The sequence below is a fragment of the Dipodomys merriami genome, unplaced genomic scaffold (genome assembly GCF_024711535.1).
Source record: "Dipodomys merriami isolate MVZ:Mamm:240054 unplaced genomic scaffold, mDipMer1.0.p SCAF_13, whole genome shotgun sequence".
In the NCBI taxonomy this organism is placed as follows: Eukaryota; Metazoa; Chordata; class Mammalia; order Rodentia; family Heteromyidae; genus Dipodomys; species Dipodomys merriami.
Window position 1 is genome coordinate 37,052,945 of NW_027202604.1, and position 16,451 is coordinate 37,069,395.

Below are 16,451 nucleotides of genomic sequence, written 5' to 3' on the forward strand. Positions count from 1 at the left end.
ATGACTTAAATAACTCTTGATGGTGTCCCTTTCTTTCCCTTTACAGTGCAAGCTTGTCACAAAAATCCTGTCAATAAATCCCCTGCTTTGGTCTGAGGATAGAGCTCAGTGTTACAGTTCATGCTTAGAATTTATGAGGTTCTTAGATTTTATCCCCAGTATAAAGTAATTCATCAATTCCTTACTTATTGTCATATTTGAGGAATTTTTTCCTGTTTTTTGTTTTTTGTGGCAGTCCTGGAGCTTAAATTCAGGGCCTGGGGGCTGTCCTTGAGCTGTTTTGCTCAAGGATAGTGTTCTACCACTTGAGCCACAGTTCCACTTTGGAATTTTTGGTGGTTAACTGGAGATAAAAGTCTCAACCAGGCCAGTTTTTCAGCTGAGATTCTCAGATATTAGCCTCATAAGTAGCTAGGTGATAGGCGTGAGCCACTGGCTCCAGGTGAAATTTTCAATTTAAAAATTATACACAATTTTTATAGACTTCAATTTTGATTCACTTTTTTCAGACATCAATTAAAATTGGAAACTATAAAGATTAAAGCATCATCTTTCCACTGCTATCTATCACTAATATCTTATCCTCCCCTCCCTAGTTCCTATGTCTAGTCACCAGAGTAAATATCATTACCAATTATTTAGAAACATGGGACTTTTTTACACCCACCCAAATATATATATAGACACTCTTTAATTTACAAAATAGTTAATATTGATACGCGCGCACACACACATTTAAGGAGTTCTTTCCCCCTCACATTAATAAATGCTCTTCTATTTTCAATATATATACATACATATACATACATATGTATAGATATAGATATAGATATAGATATAGATATAGATAGATATATCTATGCAGGACTGAGAGTATAGTAGATGACTTGCCTAACATATGCAAGACCCTGAGTTCCATCCCAAACACCAAAACCCCAAAAGACACAGTCAGGTTGAAGAGTTACTACAGTTGAGGGTCAATAATATATGAAACACAAGACATTTAAAAAACTCACATCTCCATGATCCACCATCAGAGACTCTGATCTGAAGTTCTGGAATACGATCCCAGAACCTCAACTTCTTACAAATTTCTCCCAGGTGATTCTGATGCAGGTGGTCTAGGAACTATTCTAAGGCAAGCAAAGCAAGCATCATGCCTGTCTACCACATACTAAAACTTTTGCCAGCAACCTATGCTGTCACTTCCATTCCTACTATTGCCTTTGAGTACTTTGCCACCTTACTTTCCTTTCCAAAGGATGTACTTACAAATGGGCTTCACCTGTAAGTTCACATTCATTGTCCAAAATGCTGAAGGCTGGTGCCTCAATTGCTGGTTTTCCTAACATCTTTGCTGTTTAATAAATGCCACTGTGTGCCAAATACTGGGCTGGAAATTCTGATATATCAGAATTTCATTAACTTACATATACACTCACTGTGAGGTGTCATTATCCCACTTTTCCAAATGAGGAAAACAGTGCTCAGAAAATCTAAATGACTTACCAACCAAGGTCATTCAGCTTATTGGCAGTGAACAATGATTCAAAGCCTGGTCAGTGAGATTCTGTCCAGAGCATGGCCTCTGAATCATTGTTGACTCCTCCCACATTCATTTCCTTGGCTCATCTATTGCTGAGCTTAATTCTATCTATCCAAGGTGGTTTTTGATCCTTTTTGGTTGATCTGTGCTTTAATTTCACCTTAAAAGCACCTATCCTGTGATTGTATTTACCATCCTGAGTAGAACTATTATAAAAATCCCTTTTCTGGGACAGTTTTAATCTTTGCTGCCTGGAGTTGTGATACCCTCTTAGAAACACTTGGATTCTTGACCCTTTAAATATTTTGATGACTTCTGACTCTCTTTTAAATGGAAAGATGGTACTGTGTGGATCCTAAAGAGCACTGGAAGCAATGGTGGAGAGATAGGCTTAGCTAAAATGATTCAGCTTTACAGATCAATATCAGAAAATCACCCAGAGCATTTTCAACCATTTAGATCCATTTACTATAGGTTCTCCACTGTATTCCACACCACCCCTTATATGAGTCAACACTTCAGTAATTACAGATTACAAGGTGTCCTCCCCACAGAATTTTAAACCTAAGAGGACAGAAAATGCAGCAGGAACTCAATAAATACTTACTAAACTAAATCTGAATGGATTCTCAGCATTTCTTTCATACTATCCCCAGTAGCAGTAGCATGACTCTGTTTCTGGCAGAGAGCAATCACTCTCTATCATTTTTTAGCAGAGTTTTGATGGTACTATTATGCCATTCATGAGCTACAACACAGGGATGGTCAGAATGGAGCCTGAACTAGTAGGACCAAGTTAGGACAAAGTTCCACATTAGCTGAGAGGTGAAGGACATATAAATTCAAAAGACTCAACAAAACAACAGCTCAGGAATCAAGATCACACCATGGCATATATTAAACAATAAAGATGTTAGCAGAACCAGCAATTAAGTCACCAACATTCAGAATTAATTATGAGTATGCAGGCCAGGGAGTAACTATTGGTTGTCTCATTTCCCCAAGGTGATATATCTTTGGGGAATCCAAAATATCCTGTCTGGAGCATCCAGTGATAAAAAATAAAGATATTGTATTGGCCAACTCTACTCAAAAGTATCCTACTGAGACAACAGAGAATATACATGCTATCCAGCCAGTTGGCATTCTTTGATACAAATTAAGTCATAGAAATAACACACACTCTTTCTCATCTCTGAAGATGGTGAAGGCACTATATCGTTACTCTCTCCCTTTCTATTTCCCTCTCCCCTGTTCCACATCCATTTATCCATCCATCCATTTTAAGGCATTATAAGTTATAGAAGACGTCCCTAGGGAGCTATTTTATCTGCTGAACCCCAATTCTGAATGAGAACTTTACCCTTTTCTACAAGAATCTAGGTCTTCCTGTTTGAAAAATGGTTGAAAAACTTACCAATGTGAACAGTAAGATATATTAAGCCTTTTTTTTTTTTTTTTTTTTTTTTTTTGCTTATGTGGTGCTGAGGAATGGAACCCAGGGCCTCAGGCATGCAAGGCACACGCTCTACCACTGAGCCACCTTCCCAGCCCTTTTTTTTTTTTAACCAGTCCTGGGGCTTGAACTCAGGACCAGGGCCCTGTCCCTGAGCTTTTTTTGCTCAAGGCTAGGGCTCTACCACTTGAGCCTCAGAGCCACTTCCAGCTTTTTCTGTTTATGTGGTACTAAGGAATCAAACCCAGGGCTTCATGAATGCTAGGCAACTACTCTATCACTAAGCTACATTCCCAGCCCTGAACAATAATCATTGAAACTACCGTCACCAGTGATCAGAAGCAAGAAGATAGCAGGTTACCACCATTGAGAGCAGACAAACAATCCGACATCCAAAAGTATCAAGGAAAGAAAACGATAAAGGCAATTGCCTACTCAGAATGAATTCTTTACCTTGGATAAAATTCTCCTTTTAAAATTTCCTGCCAAAGGAATTACCGCCTGGGGACTGAGGGGGAAGTGAGACTGCAGGGGCTGAGAAGAGGGGAGGTCTAAACCGACAGTGACGGGACGGGTGTGGGAGTGGGGAAGTTCTTCATGAGTGAGCTCAGTTTTATTCTTTAAAAAAAGTTTATAACAAGGCTGCAAAGAAGTGGCCAACACAAGCCATCACCGTAACAGAACGTTTCCCAACAATCTAGTGCCCTAAAGGACACAACCCAAACGCACATGGGAGATGACACTGATTTTCTCACTTAGAAAAATGTGGTTCAGGGGCTGGGAAGGTGGCTCAGAGGTAGAACGCTTGCCTTGCATGCATGAGGCCCTGGATTCGACTCCTCAGCACCACATAAGCAAAAAAAGTGGCACTGTGGCTCAAGTGGTAGAGTGCTAGCTGACGGACAGCGCCCAGGCCCAGAGTTCAGGCCCCACAACTGGACCCAAAAAAGAAAAATGTGTAGCCGGGCGCTGGTGGCTCATGCCTGTAATCCTAGCTACTCAGGAGGCTGAGATCTGAGGATCGCGGTTCAAAGCCAGCCCGGGCAGGAGAGACTGTGAGACTCCTATCTCCAATAAACCACCAGAAAACCGGAAGTGGTGCTGTAGCTCAAGTGGTAGAGCGCTCGCCTTGAGCTGAAGAGCTGAGGGACAACGCCCAGGCCCAGAGTTCAAGCCCCACGACCGACAAAAAAAAAAAAAAAAAAAAAAGAAAGAAAAATGTGGTCAGGTTAAGCCCATTTTAAGTCCATTTAAGCATATATGCTTATCAGGAATCATAGCAACTTTACTTTCATAACTTTGCACAAAAGATCAATAATCTAATTTTTGTCACACACAGATGAAAAACAGACTTGAAAATACATATGTAAAGTTTGGAAGAAAATACAAATGGATGCTTATAGTCATTAACTCGGGTAGTAAATTCCATATTCTTTCCCTCCCTCTTTATATGATTTTTTATAATGAGCATGTATTATATCCATAATCATAAAAGAAAGCCTAGAGTGATGGCAAATGCCTGTAATCCCAGCACTCAGGAGGTTGAAATAAAAAGATCATGAGTTTCAGGCTAGCCTGGGCTACACAGTACCACCGTGATTCTATAAAACTCTCATATTTGTTTAGTCACATTTCTAGCAGCACCATTCACAATAGCTAAAACACAGAAACATCCCCAGCATAAACAATGTCTACACCACAAAATAGTAAGTAATCAGACTTTAAAAAGAAGTAAATTTCTGACACCATCAAAGACTTCGTGATTCCTTTTATATGGGTACTTAAAAGCAGTGAAAAGTATGCAGATGGGAAGTAGAATGGGGATCACCTGGAGCTAGGAAGATAAAGAAAATGTGAAGTGATTCAACAGGTAGAGAGTTTGGGTTTTACAAGATGAAAAGACCAATTCACTCCACTGAGTAGCTCAGCATAGATATGATTGTTCCTTCTCTTGATTCTTCATCTTCCTGAGTTATCTCTCAGTCAAGAAAAGCTTGGATCTGCTTCAGGATGCAACCAAATAATATGTATGAGTTCTTGTGTATGGATTCTTGCTCATTTCAAGGATATCTACACTTAATCTTTAAATAAAAACTGTGACCACTTATTATATACCAACAAGTATTCTAGGTATAAAAAAAATGTAAGAGATAAGCCAAATTCTTGTTTTTGTTTGTTTTTGACAAGGTCTTACTATGGTATCCAATACTGGCCTGTAACTCTCAATCCTCTAGTCTCAGCCTTCTGAGTGATAAATTTCAGGTATGCCTAACCACCCCAGCCTTTCTCTTTCAGAGAAAAATATAAACACAGAAGGAAAAATATTATATTGTCATAAATATTCTGCAGAGAATTCAAGTCAGCTGCTCTAATAAAGAACTACTGCCTGACTACTTGGGTAGCTGAGGTGGCATTCAACCTGAAGGTCAAATATCAAAAAGGAGTCAGCCAAGTGACAATCCAGGAGAAAAAATTGCTTCCGAAAAAGGGAAAGCTAGCTCAGGGGACTGAGCTCTGAGGATCGCAGTTAAAAGCCAGTCCAGGCAGGAAAGTGTGTGAGACTTTTTATCTCCAATTAACCACCAGAAATAGCCAAAGTGGTGTTGTGGCTCAAGTGGTAGAGTCCTAGCCTTGAGCAAAAGGGACAGTGCCTAAACCCAGAGTTCAAGCCCCAGGACCAGCGAAAGAGAAAGAGGGGGAAAGAGAAGGGAAAGAGAAAGCTAAGTGCCAAGGGTCAAGGTGAAGGCAAGCTTGGAGAAGTTATGGAGGCAGAGATGTGTACAAGTGATGACAGAAGACAGTGGATGGGAAAGGGGAGAGATAAGCAGACCATAGCTTTGTAAATCCAGTGTAGAGTTTGGATCCTCTTCTCATACCATAAGATATCACAAAAGAGTTTTAAATAGCAGGGTGGCATGATCACATTGAAATCATAGGAATTGTTATTGGCTTCTGTGAGAAGAACAGACCAGAATATAAAAGACTCAGGAAGACCAGTTACAAGTATAACTCTCAGTCAGGGGCAATAAGGGAACCTTTGACAACAAATGCAGAAAATTTGGGCCCTCCCAACTGGAAGCTCAATTAGTAGGTGCTACACTACACAGCTAAGCTCCCACAAGAAAGAATTCCAACCCACAATATCCAAGACCACAATATTGGGTCTTCCTCAGAAACAGAGTTTGTTATTTGTTCTGATCCCAGCAAGGACACATAGTGGTCATGTCAGCATGGTAAAGATGGAGAAGAAACAAGATCCACCGCATACCGAAGTGATGAAGGTGTTCTTACATATTTTCTTCTATTCCATGGACACTTTTGAGCCCAGGACAGCATTCTGTGCTCACTGCCTTGGGGATAATATAGAGAAAGAGCTAACACTTGATTTAGGGCTTTCAAAAACCTTGTCCTTAGGGGAAAAAAATAAAGACTGTGGGCTATGGACAACAGCTTTAAAAGTCTGGTGACAAGCAGGGACCAGTGACCCATGGGTATAATCCTAGCTACAAAGGATACTAAGATATGAGGACAGCCCAGGCAGAAAAGCCTATGAGACTCTTATCTCCAATTAAACACCAAAAAGCTGGAAATGGAACTGTGGTTCAAGTGGCAGAATGCTAGCAAAAAAGTTAAGGTACAGCCCCCAGTCCCTGAGTTCAAGCCCCAGGACCAGCACAAAAAAATAAAAAATAAAAATAAATGAAAAGGGTCTGGTGATAAAAGCCAGGATAGTACCTTATTTCCCTAAGTCCTACACATGTCGACGCACATGAACACATACAAATATAAAGATGTCCTGTGCCAAAGGGGAAAATCAGTAAAGAGCCGATAAGTAGAAAAAAAAAAAAAAAAAAAAAGAAACCTACACCCGGCCCCAACCCATCCCCATAAGCCAAGGGAGGAAAGATGAGGGACCATCAAGAAGATTCCAGAATCAAAGAGCATCTGGGGAAGATGCAAAAAAAAAGCAAGAACACAGCAGAGAGAGGAGGGGAGGGGAGAAAAACTCCATCCCCTCCTCCTTTCTCTAGTAGCTACGAAGTAAAGGAATCTGTTTCAGGAATCAGACTAATCTTGCCTCCTCTTGACTTCTCTTATCTTGCTAGGCACCACAGCCTCCTCTTCCCTCTGAAGGTACTTACCACCCACCAGAGCATTACAGTCCAATAATGTCTGTTAATCACCCATAGAAGGCAGGCACCAGGCCACAGCATGATAACCAAGCTAACAAAGATCATGGAGACCTAGTCTATTGGTAAACTAAAAGCCAGAGCTCCTCTCTGAGCATCAGTTTCAGAAACAGATGGGGAAAATGGACAACAAGACATCTAAAATTTCTGGCATTATATTTCCAGGTTGGTGGAGGGGTGAGCCAGCAGGTAAGAGATCTAGCAGGCCCCTACAGAAGCTTGTGGGGTTGTTTCCAAGGACCACCTTCCCCAAACCAACTACCTGGGGGGACATGAAGAGATCTGATGGGACATAGGTAGCATGAAGCAGAGACTAGGAGAAGACAAAGTAGAGGGGAGTAGAAGTGTTGGTAAGGGCGACCTGTCAAAAAACAAAATCTTTTCCAGACCAGTCCCAGGTTATAATGCCACGTGGCTTTGGCATGCTTCTTGAATCTCCCATCAGCAGAAGTTGGGAAGACTCTGGTTTAAACCTAGCTCTAAATTGTCATGTCAAAAACGAGCTTTACAGTGTCGGTGGGGGGAGGAAGGGGGGAAGGATTGGTGGGGGGAGGGGGGAGGCTGGGAAGGGATGTGAAGGGTAAACAAAGGAGGAGGCTGCAATGCTTGGTAAGAAATGTATGCATTATCCTGCCCATGTAATTGTAACCCCTCTGTACAGTATGTTCACAAATAAAATAAAATAAAAACCTGGCTCTAGATCTGTTTGCTGGGCAATCCAATGTAATTCGTTTTATTTTTCTGAGCATTAGCTTTTTTATCTACACAATCAGAATAATAAAGACTCACAAAGTTAGATCACAAAATGAGATATTCGATATATGACTGAGACACAGAAGCTAAAGAAAAATGAATTACCTCCCATTGCTAAATAAAGCTATCTAGCCTGAAGCATGTCTTGTAATAGTCATTGGATGAATGAATAAGAGAGATTTCTGGAAAGAAAAGATCACCCTTAATATACAAATGCCTGGTAAGAACTCAAAAAGCAACAAATACAGACCCTTAGATACACAGATTTCCACAGACTGGGAGGGACATAGAGTAAAGTGCTCACCAGACCACACCCCACTGGGACATGACAGACACCACTCATCAAAGACTGTTGGCTTCAACACATTAGGCTTTACCACCTCAACCCTATAAAAACAAACCTGGGTAACAAAGACAAACAAGGAAATTCAACAAGCCATAGAGAGTATTTCTTTGCCCAGTAAAGCTACTCCTTTCAATTGAACAGGAAGTATGGATGGTATTACAGACTGAAGAGTTGTAACCTCAAGATGCATATGTGGAAGCCTTCAACCCCTAATGTGATGGGATTTAGAGGTGAATAGATTTAGGAAGAGCCAGGCATTTCAGGATGGGATCGGTACCCTGACAAGAGGGAAAGAGACATATCTCTCTAGGAGCAAACCCAGAGAGCTCCCAGCAGAAAGGCAGCTATCTCCAAGGCTGGAACTGGGCCTTTACTAGGAACAAAATTTGCTGGCACCTTGATGGTGAACTTCTTAATCTCTAGAATTAGAAGAAGTAAATACAAGCCACACAGACTGTGGTATTTTATAATAGTAGCCAACTAAGACAAAAGTTACAGGAAATAATTTAGAGGTTGGAGGCATGGCTCAGTTAGTAGAACACAAACCAATGAGCAAAAGTGTCAGGTACCTTGGACTGGGAAGGTGGTTCAGTGGTAGAGCACTTGCCTTGCATGCCTGAGGCCCTGGGTTCGATTCCTCAGCACCACATAAGCAAAAAGAAAAAAGCTGGAAGTGGCACTGTGGCTCAAGTGGTAGAGCGCTAGCCCTGAGCTGAAGAGCTGAGGCCCAGAGTTCAGGCCCCACAGCTGGACCCAAAAAAAAAAAGTGTCAGGTACCATGTTTGGTCCCTATCTTGGCCCAAAAACAGAAAAAAAAAAGGAAAATAATAGCTACAAAATATAACATTAGCACTTCTTTTTATTTTTCTTTGTGTTTTCTTTTTTCCTTTTTTTTTTTTTCTTTTTGGACAGTCCTGGGACTTATACTCAGGGCCTGGGTACTGTCTCTAAGCTTCTTTTGCTCAAGGCTAGCACTCTACCACTTGAGCCACAGTAGTTTTTTCTGTGTATGTGGTATGAGGAATTGAACCTAGGGCTTCAAGCATGAGACAAGCATTCTACCACTGAGCCATATTCCCAGCCCTAGCATTTCTTAGTAACTTGAGGCTTCTCTCTCAACCAAACACAAGAGTTCTCATATGTAACTCTGTCTTCCAGGGTTCATGTCCAAAGGCCTTCACATCAAGCTGTAGTGAGGGATAAAAAGACGCAGGAGGATGGATCTGTCCTGCCTAGCAGAATCAGAAAGGCATCACAGAGGATGGATCATCCAAAAAAGCACTGAAGGATGATCAGGAATTGGGCAGGGAGGGGCTAGAGGCACAAATAGGGGAAAACGTAGGCATGGGAAAGGGAATAGAGCATTCAGAGCAAAGAGTCAGGTCTGGTCTAGATACAAGACCATAGGTCTAGAAGCAAAAACAATACAAGGTAGAATACTAAAGTTGCCTGAAACTCCACCACCAAACTCTATGTAGAGTCCAACTTATAGGCCAGAAGTTGAGAATTAATGCCCCAACAAACTGAATCAGTCCCATCCCATGTCTAAGCAGCATAGTATTTGTAGAAGTTTGGGCCCGCATTTTAAAAAATCAGGAGACTTACACCAGATGATAGTGGCTTACTATAATCCTAGCTCCTCAGGAGGCTGAGATCTGAGGATCATGGTTTGAGCATAGCTTGGGCAGGGATGTCCATAAGATTCTTATAGCTAACTAACCAATAGAAAGTTTTAAGTAGAGGTGTGGCTTAAGTGGTACAGCACCAGCCTTGACACCAATCCCTAAGTTATTTAACACATATATATGTGTTGTGTTTATGTATACATGAATGTGTATGTATACACACATGTGTGTGTATATATATATACATCTATTATATATTGTGTGCATGTACCTGTGTGTGTTTGCATTAGGAAACTTAAATTAAAATTTTAAATTCCCTTAACACAATGAAACAACTGACCATTCTAGGCTCATATTCCTGCCTCACAAAGATAAGTCGGAACAGAGTGGAGGCTTCCCCTCCTGATAAATTACTCAGCTGACCACAGTCCCTGTCACTCCCACTATTCCTCACTCTGGCCTGTTTTCCGGCTTTAATCCTGCTGAAAGCCAGGGCCATTCCTAAGAAGGTTCTTCCGTTCCTGTGTGTATGCACAATTAAAGACAAAGCTCAAGTTGGGCATGGTAGTACTTGCCTGTAATCCCAGCCCTTAGGAGATGGAGACCAAAAAGATCTTAAGTTTGAGGCCTGCCTGGACTACATAGTTATTTCCAAGCCAGCCCGAGCTAGATAGCCAGACCCTGTCTTAAAAAAAAGGAAAGAAAAAAAAGCCAAAAACCAGAACAGGAAAGAACAAAATAGACAAAACTCATTTTGGTGCTCAGAATGAGTTTTCTATGTTTTGGCCTTTTTTATTTTCTTCTCATATTTTATTACAATATTCCAAAGACATTCTCAGAAGGCAATGGATATGTCATATACTTTGTGTCTCCCACAACACTCAGTACAAAACAAAGTACAAAGTAGATAACCAATGATTGCTAAAAGAATGCATAAACAAAGAATGCATACATATAACTCTGTAATACTTTAATACCTGCTCTTCTTACCCCCAAATCTAGATTTTTGCTATTAAAAAGATGGCCTTAAATGAATTTGAACATAAAATAAATAATAAGGCCCTCCAGTCCACCATCACTGCACTTCTATTGCAATTTTCTGTGAGGTTGAAATGGAAGTAGTAACTCTGAATAAATGCAAAGCAGACCACTGTGTCTGGCAGCAAGATCAATTAGAGCCCAGGAAACTGCAAATGCCTGAAAATAAGAGCACCAAACACTATCAGTGATCTTTGAGGGAATTGTGGGGAGTGGGACAGATGCCAAAAATCTCAAGATATGCAAATATTGTTCTGATTTTTCCAAAGAGAAAAGAAGTTATAGCCTGCCAGCTCCAGACTAGAGAATGTGATGTCACTCTCAGGCAAGGCTCCTGAACACTTCTATTGCAATTTTCTGTGAGGTTGGAACTATATAACCAATAGGCAGAGATCTATGCAACCTGTGAGCTAGAGCTGTCCAAAGATAGTACACATAAGCATGGGACATACTAAGTTCTTTATCACTGGAAATACATAAGTGTATGGTTTACTATGACATTACAAGTATATAATCAAAGTGATCCAAGTTTCTCATGAGTCAAGAGAAGTCTAAATATATAAACAAAATATACTGTTTAAAAACATTCTCCTTTGTTAAATCAATAATGCTTCAGAAAGAAGAGGGAATAAGTCAGCATCATTTCTGAAAATCACACATTCCCTTTGCAAAATTCACAGAGTGTAAAATCTGCCTAATACAGTAGGTTCTTATGCACCAAGCCAGTCAAATGATACCATGGAGAAAGGTAACTACATCTGGCATTCCTTTTGGTCACTGGTCAAACATTCCTCAGAGGCAAGGGACAAAGGCAATGGAATGAAAGTGAGAGGGGAACAATGGAGCCTGGAGGAGAACTGGCCAGTCTCCCCCACAAGACTGCCATCTGCTCCTGACATCAATCCATCAAGGGGCAGCTTCTGGCAAACAATGCAGCAGGGAGCACCAGGCCTGGGAGAAGCCCGGCCTTGTGACCTTGGGCAAGTCACTGAACAGTGCTGAGCCTCTATTTCCCATCTCTGACACTGAGCTTGTACCAACTCTCCTGGTCCCTGTTTGGGAATAAGCTGTAGAAACAGATTAGCCTGGACACATTAATAATGATGGTAGTGATTAACAAATATATAGAGAGATATATAATATATATTTTTAAATATATATGTATTTATTTATAATTGGTGAGGCTAGGGCTGGAACCCAGGGCCTTGCACACCAGGAAAGTGTTCTATTGATGAGTTACACCCCAGGCCAACAAATAGAATTATGAAGGGAAAGATTTCAATGGGCTTCAGTTAATGCAGCAATATTATTCAGTGTCAATTCTAAAGGAATATAATTACACTCCTTCAACCAGAGTACAGAGGAATTCAAAATGTAGCACACAAGATCATTTGGACAACTTTACAGATGAAATTCATTACCTAGCACTTGGTGATTGGTTGGTAAAATAAAGGTGAAAGGTAAAAAAGAATCAGCCAAACAAATCAATGCCTAACTGGTCCTCATTGACCGGCCTAGTAGTAGCCATTTTTTAAAAATGAGATAAGCACATTTGCTACAAGACAATGTGCTTATACCCAAACTATCCAAAATTCAACATCACCTTCTCTATCATATAATTTTTCACATGGACCTTGATCTTCAGAAAAAAAAAAAAAAAAGGAACAGCTAAGTTAGTCTTACAAAACATGAACTCCCTAAAAAGTATGTACTACTTTTGGGTTAAATGTCTGTATATTCAAAAGATGGAAATGGGCTTTTGTACCAAGCAGACAGGTAAATTTGAATCTCTGACCACTTGTTCTAAATTGTCATCAAGATTCAATCTTCCTAAATCACAGTTTTTGACATTGAACTGAAAATTAAGGAGGCGGTGACCTAGGAAGAGGAGACTCTACTTCTTTTACTCTGGACTCTGCTCAGAGGTGGTTAGCATGCTAGGTTTGACCAAGAGTAAAAGAAAAAGGACTTGGAAAGGCAGTGGTAAACACAAAGCCCTCCCCTGGTGACTGCCCCCTCCCCTCCAAAGCTGCTGCAGCATCTGAGGTTAGGACAGCAGTTGAGGTTGTAGCCTCCAGAGTCTACACTCCCAAGGCGCCCTGACTTCCCAGAACATGGAATCTTCAGCCACAACAGCTCTAGAAGTAGGTGTGGCAACCACAGGTCTCACGAGACCCCCAAATCAACTTGTTCAACAGACCCTATGAAAGCTCCAAGACAGGCCTCCACATCCATGGAAGGTGTGTTTTGTCTTTGCTCTGTCTGTAAGAGACCGCAACACTGCTGTCCAGTGTCGCAGCACAGAGAACCATGACCAGAAAGAACACAGATGCCAAGCACCACGTGCCCCGCTTCTCTTAGGGTGCAGCCTCCGGGAAGAAGGAACACGGTGCACAAAGATTGGAGTTTTTTTTTTTTTGTCAAAGCTGAGCTTAAAACTCCTGAGAATGGAAGAAGCCCAGATCTGGCCTGGGCTTAGCTATGTAGTGTGTCCCTTTCCCCATTACTTCCAGCTAGCGTGGATTTAGGGAGCGGCTTCTGAAAGAAGTGTGCATTTGATGGCACCAAAGCTGGAAGCAGCAGCCCGAGGTCATCTCACTCTCCTGGCTAGCTTTCCCTGGAAGCCACGGAAGCCAAGCAGTGCCCAACAGCCTAAATGCATGCAAAGGTGTTGGCTTTGAACCAACACTAATGACCCTAAACACTAGTGCACAGAAGGATCGGGCTTGCAAATGCACGATAATACATTTTCTGCACTGAGCTCCCTCTTTATGCCTAAATGCCTGCATTAGTCTGGATCAATATGCTTCATAACAGTTAATCCATGGCAACCCAGACCAGGCGAGAGACACCAACAAAGAAGGGCTGCCCAGGGATGCTGCCTCCCTGAACACATGCATGTGAATTCCTGCCCAGAGAAAGGGAGAGAGGCAAAACCATCACAACAACAAAGCCAAAAGGAGGACAGGAGGAGTAGATCATAGTGGGGGGAAAAAGGCATCAATATTCAGGGCCTTTTACTATGCTAGGGAAGAGGAGAGGCTGTGACTGTCAAAATGGCCTAGAGTGACATATCACTGCCAAGATGATGGAGTACCGGCGACACTCCTAAAGTCAGGCGTAGGATCCTCCTCGCACACCTGCAATGCAGAGATTGCTGCCCTCTCCAGAATCCACACTTCCAGCCCCGGCGCTATCTGCAGTGGAAACCAGCCTGGACTTGTGTGGCAGCCACTGTTCCTCCTCACAATAAGATTATTGATGCATAGCAACATTTTGTGATGGCAGGGAGGAAAAGGGAGAAAAGCCAGAGCAAGGGAAAACAGAAAGGAAAGAAAAGGAAAGGCAAAGTCCCTCAGTGGGTATCTCACCTTTTATTTGGGCTTCATATTCAGCAATGATCTCTTTGTCTTTCTTGAACTTAGTTTGAGATGACATCTTCTGATGTGGCCAAAGGAACTGACAGTTTGCTTGGTTTCTTTCTCTTTTCCTTTTGAGTCCCTTCTGGAGCCCTGGTAATCACACGGTGCTGGTCAATTTCACAGGCTTAGGGACTAATCTCTCTTACTTGACTGCAGAGCAGGAGTAAAAAATCCTTCTTCAGGGAGGAAAATGCTTTTTACTTCCAAGAAAATGGCTCTAAGTGGCTTGCACTGGTCAGCTCTTGAAAAAGACAATCGCCACAGGAGCACAGTAAACTGCCCCAGATTTCCAAGATTTTTCTTCCAAAAAGAATAATAATTGCCAGGATCACACACACACACACACACCACCCACCCTCACACACACACACTCACCCATGCACATGCACACTCATCTAGACACACACAGTCGTGATGTGTACGAGAATCACACACACACACATGCACACATATCCTCACTCACCCACATCCACACCCGCTTCTTTCACTCACACACACACATCCAGGAGAGGCGAGAGGCGCGGCGCCTCCTGGGTTGTGCAGCCAGCCCCCAGCTTGCTTTGGAAGGCTCTGCTAAGGAGATGGTCAGGTTGCCAGAGGGCCAGTCATCTCGCATCCTCCCTCTCTTCGGTGCCTCTGGTCTGATGTCCAGTGAGGATCAAAGCCAGGAGATCGAGATCAAGTTTTCCTGGGGCAGTGCTTGAGCTCCGGTGAGCCCGGTGCTGCTCTCACCCTGCAGGGCTGGCGGATCTCTCCCCCACCGAGCTCGTCACTAGACTCCGCCTCCCGGATTTTATAACAACTGACACATTGTAGCCTACAGGAGAGCAGAATTCACTGCAAGCAAAAAGGGGAAGAAAAGCTCACAAAAGGGAAGGCTGCAGGGGGAAAAAATCAGGTTGAGAAAGCCTGGGAGGCTCCCACACACCCCAGCTATTGGCAGTTGAGCTAGGGATTTTTTTTTTTCTAACAAAAATTACACATTCTCCTTTTGTGCAATTTAATTCAGTCTTTCAAGTCAACAGCTACATGACAGTTTATCACTCCACCTAAGAATCTAACAGAAGGCCTGAGCCATGTAGGGAAGGGCATTAATATTTTTTAAACAAGTATTGGATAGGGAACAAAGCCAGGAGTTTGCAACACTTAGCTTTGCAAAAGCCATTGAGAGCAGGGGTGCAGTCACAAACAGCTGTGTCAGTGTCTCATGAAGCTTTGTGCAAATGTCTAACTCACTCAGCCTAGTTTCTTCACCAGTAAAATGGGATCTCTTTTGGTAGCTCTTTCATTCATTCTTTCAACAAATATTTGCTTAAAGCTTAGTATAAGTCCAGTATTGTTCTAGTCACAGAGACACAGCAATCCTCAAAATCGACCAAAAACAACAACCACAACCACCAAAACCCTGTCCTTCTGTAGTTCCTGCCTTGCATTCCCCAATCACACAATTCTGGAGAAGTAACCACCATTAAGACTAACATTCTTGGTGAAAGTATGCCCTGAGCAGAATGCATCCTCAGTGGGATCTACTGGAGTTGAATGGGGCCTCCTGCTGGAGGCCCTGTGGGAGAAGACAAGACAGAAACTAAATGATAAATTATATAATATGGTAGAAAATGGGAATACTGTGGAAAGAAAAAAATATTAGAGAATAGGAGATATCAAGAATGAGAGGAGGAGCCGGGCGCTGGTGGCTCACGCCTGTAATCCTAGCTATTCAGGAGGCTGAGATCTGAGGATCGCGGTTCAAAGCCAGCCCGGGCAGGAAAGACCGTGAGACTCCTATCTCCAATAAACCACCAGAAAACCGGAAGTGGCGCTGTAGCTCAAGTGGTAGAGCACTCGCCTTGAGCTGAAGAGCTGAGGGACAGCGCCCAGACCCAGAGTTCAAGCCCCACGACCGACAAAAAAAAAAAGAATGAGAGGAGGTAAAAGGCAAACGATTTTTGTGATCTGAAGAGAAACATAAAACCTCAAGTCCTGTCCCAGTTCTTAGCACAGTCTCCAAGCCCACGGGAAGGCTGTGTCCCTTGCTGATCAATCTCAATAAACAGTTTATGTCTGTGGAAAGGGGT

General features: G+C 42.2%; 1 protein-coding gene across 5 annotated transcripts in view; it reads right to left on the bottom strand.

The window, feature by feature from the left end:
- The window catches only part of LOC138824778 (SLIT-ROBO Rho GTPase-activating protein 3), a 195,941-nt gene extending 180,821 nt beyond the window's left edge, over window positions 1–15,120 (bottom strand). For all 5 annotated transcript variants that reach the window (XM_070019014.1, XM_070019012.1, XM_070019011.1 and 2 more), the window contains exon 1: window positions 14,326–15,120. In XM_070019014.1, coding sequence (XP_069875115.1) covers window positions 14,326–14,392 — 67 coding nt within the window. In that variant the 5' untranslated portion in view covers window positions 14,393–15,120. The remainder of the gene's footprint in view (window positions 1–14,325) is intronic.
- Window positions 15,121–16,451: the final 1,331 nt, after the last annotated feature.